At 40.0% G+C, this 2,128-nt stretch overlaps 1 protein-coding gene across 4 annotated transcripts in view; it reads left to right on the top strand.

Moving 5' to 3' along the window:
* The window catches only part of whrnb (whirlin b), a 33,324-nt gene that overhangs the window by 11,933 nt on the left and 19,263 nt on the right, over positions 1 to 2,128 (top strand). For all 4 annotated transcript variants that reach the window (XM_005733618.1, XM_005733619.1, XM_005733620.1 and 1 more), the window contains exon 3: positions 1,164 to 1,438. In XM_005733618.1, coding sequence (XP_005733675.1) covers positions 1,164 to 1,438 — 275 coding nt within the window. The remainder of the gene's footprint in view (positions 1 to 1,163; positions 1,439 to 2,128) is intronic.

Here is a 2,128-nt window from a genome sequence, read left to right on the forward strand (position 1 = left end):
GCTGAATCATTTCTTATTATTAATCAGAGACACACTGTGGCTCTCTTCCACAGCATGTCTTTGATCCTGTCTTCTTCCCCTCAGAGGCGGTCATATGATTGTTGGGTTTTCTCTGTATGTATTATTGTTGGGTCGACTGTTGATGTGATTTGGTGCTGTGTAAATAAAACTGAATTGAATTGAAAAAATAGTCAGAATCACACAGCGATGTCCACATGGTGGTACATACATGTGTTGTGTTTTGTTTTTGCTGCTGTTACACACAAATTTCCCCTTGTTTATTCTATTCTATAAAATATATTCATTGTGTCAGTTTGTACTAGCAAAGTACCCACTAGGCCTTTTCTATCGTGGGTCCTAAATGATGGAATAATTTGTGCGTGCACGTTAGAGAGCCCTCTCCACTTTTAAATCGCGTCTTAAAACCCATTTTTATTTGTTGGCTTTTAACCTCAGTGAGACTTAGTTTCTCTTGTAATGAAATTAGTTATTTAATTAATTATTTTACTTTTTCTTTTCTTTTGCTTTTATTTATATCTTCCATCCATCTATTCGCTTCCGCTTATCCTTTTCAGGGTCTGGAGCCTATCCCAGCTGTCATAGGGCGAGGGGCGGGGTACATCCTGGACAGGTCGCCAGTCTGTCGCAGGGCCAACATTATTTATATCTTATGTACTTTTATTATATAGTTCCTATGTACAGCACTTTGTGTCAGCTGTGGTTGTTTTAAAGTGCTTTATAAATGAAGGTGATGATGATGAAGAACAGAGAACTTTGTTTCAGATGCCTTTTGCCAAACCTTTTACTGACAGGTGCAGATGGCCACCTCTATGAAGACTCCTGAGCGTCCCAGCTTTGTTCCATTTATGGACGTCTGTGAATGCTTCTCTACATGCTTTTTGTTTTTTGAAGAAATTTGCAAGAATTTCAGGCAAATTTCTTCACTTTGTAATTATGGCAAAAATGTTACACACATTATGTTTTGTGTAGAAAATTTGAGGTGAAAAATGAATTACATTTATTTTGGGTTGTAAAATGACGAAATGTGGAACAGGTGAAGCGCTGTGAATACTTCCCAGATGCAGGCGTGTAGGAACTATGTACCGAAGGTGTTATGAGACATAGATGAGCATGTAGTGCATAACCAGAGTTCTCTGTTGCAGGTGGGTGATCAGATATTGGAAGTCAACGGTCAGAGCTTTGTGACCATCTCCCACGATGAGGCGGTTCATATCCTAAAAACAGGGTACAACTTGCTGATGAACGTGAGGGATGTTGCCCGTCTACCTCACGCATGCACAGTGGTGGATGAGCCCAAATGTATCAGCGGTCGGGGAATAATCGAGTCCAGTGCGCCTGCTAACCCCAGTTCTGTCCCCAACACCACTATCAGCAGTGGCATCCATGGTACTGGCAGTTCCAGTAACTGTTGTACAAGGTAAGTATATGAGAGCGATTGAGAATGATTATTAGAAATGTGAATACTTGTCCCTGTGTGGAATTAGAGTGTTTTTAATTGATAACCAGTTTGTTCTTATTTCATCATCTGAATAGTTCCTTTTAATTGTACTGAGCGCTGGTTTGTGTTAGCGTGTTTGTTTATCCACCTCGAGGAAGCAGCAGCCAAAACACTTCTTCTGTTGATACATTTATTTACAAGGCCTTGACTGATTATAAAGCATCATGTACGTGGATCCCGTTTGTTCAGAAAACCACATGCTGGAAAACAAGCGAGTACCCTGCTCAGCAGAATACAAAGTTTTATATGAGAATGTGCGTCTGTCTGATTTGTTCAAACTGATGAGGAGAAAGCGTACTTTACACTTAATTCTCCTTTCACTGGTCCCAACCCAGCCTAATGTTGTTGTAGTGACCATGAAGGCAACCCTGGCTGAGATACTGCATATTATTTTGTCTCACGTGGTCCTCATTACCCACCGTATCATAGGACTTAATGCCCCTCCACCTTGAAGCTTCTACACTATCGCCATTTCTAATTAAACTGACAACTAACTTCTTAAGCTGTTATTCACTGTAATTCCTAATATTATTAACATCACAACCTGCTCCCAGCAGGTAACTACTGTAAAATCTATACAATGTTAAAAATCATGAATGAGCCTTGAGA

This window comes from Pundamilia nyererei, unplaced genomic scaffold (assembly GCF_000239375.1).
Source record: "Pundamilia nyererei isolate P.nyererei 1_Seehausen unplaced genomic scaffold, PunNye1.0 scaffold00053, whole genome shotgun sequence".
Lineage (NCBI taxonomy): Eukaryota > Metazoa > Chordata > Actinopteri > Cichliformes > Cichlidae > Pundamilia > Pundamilia nyererei.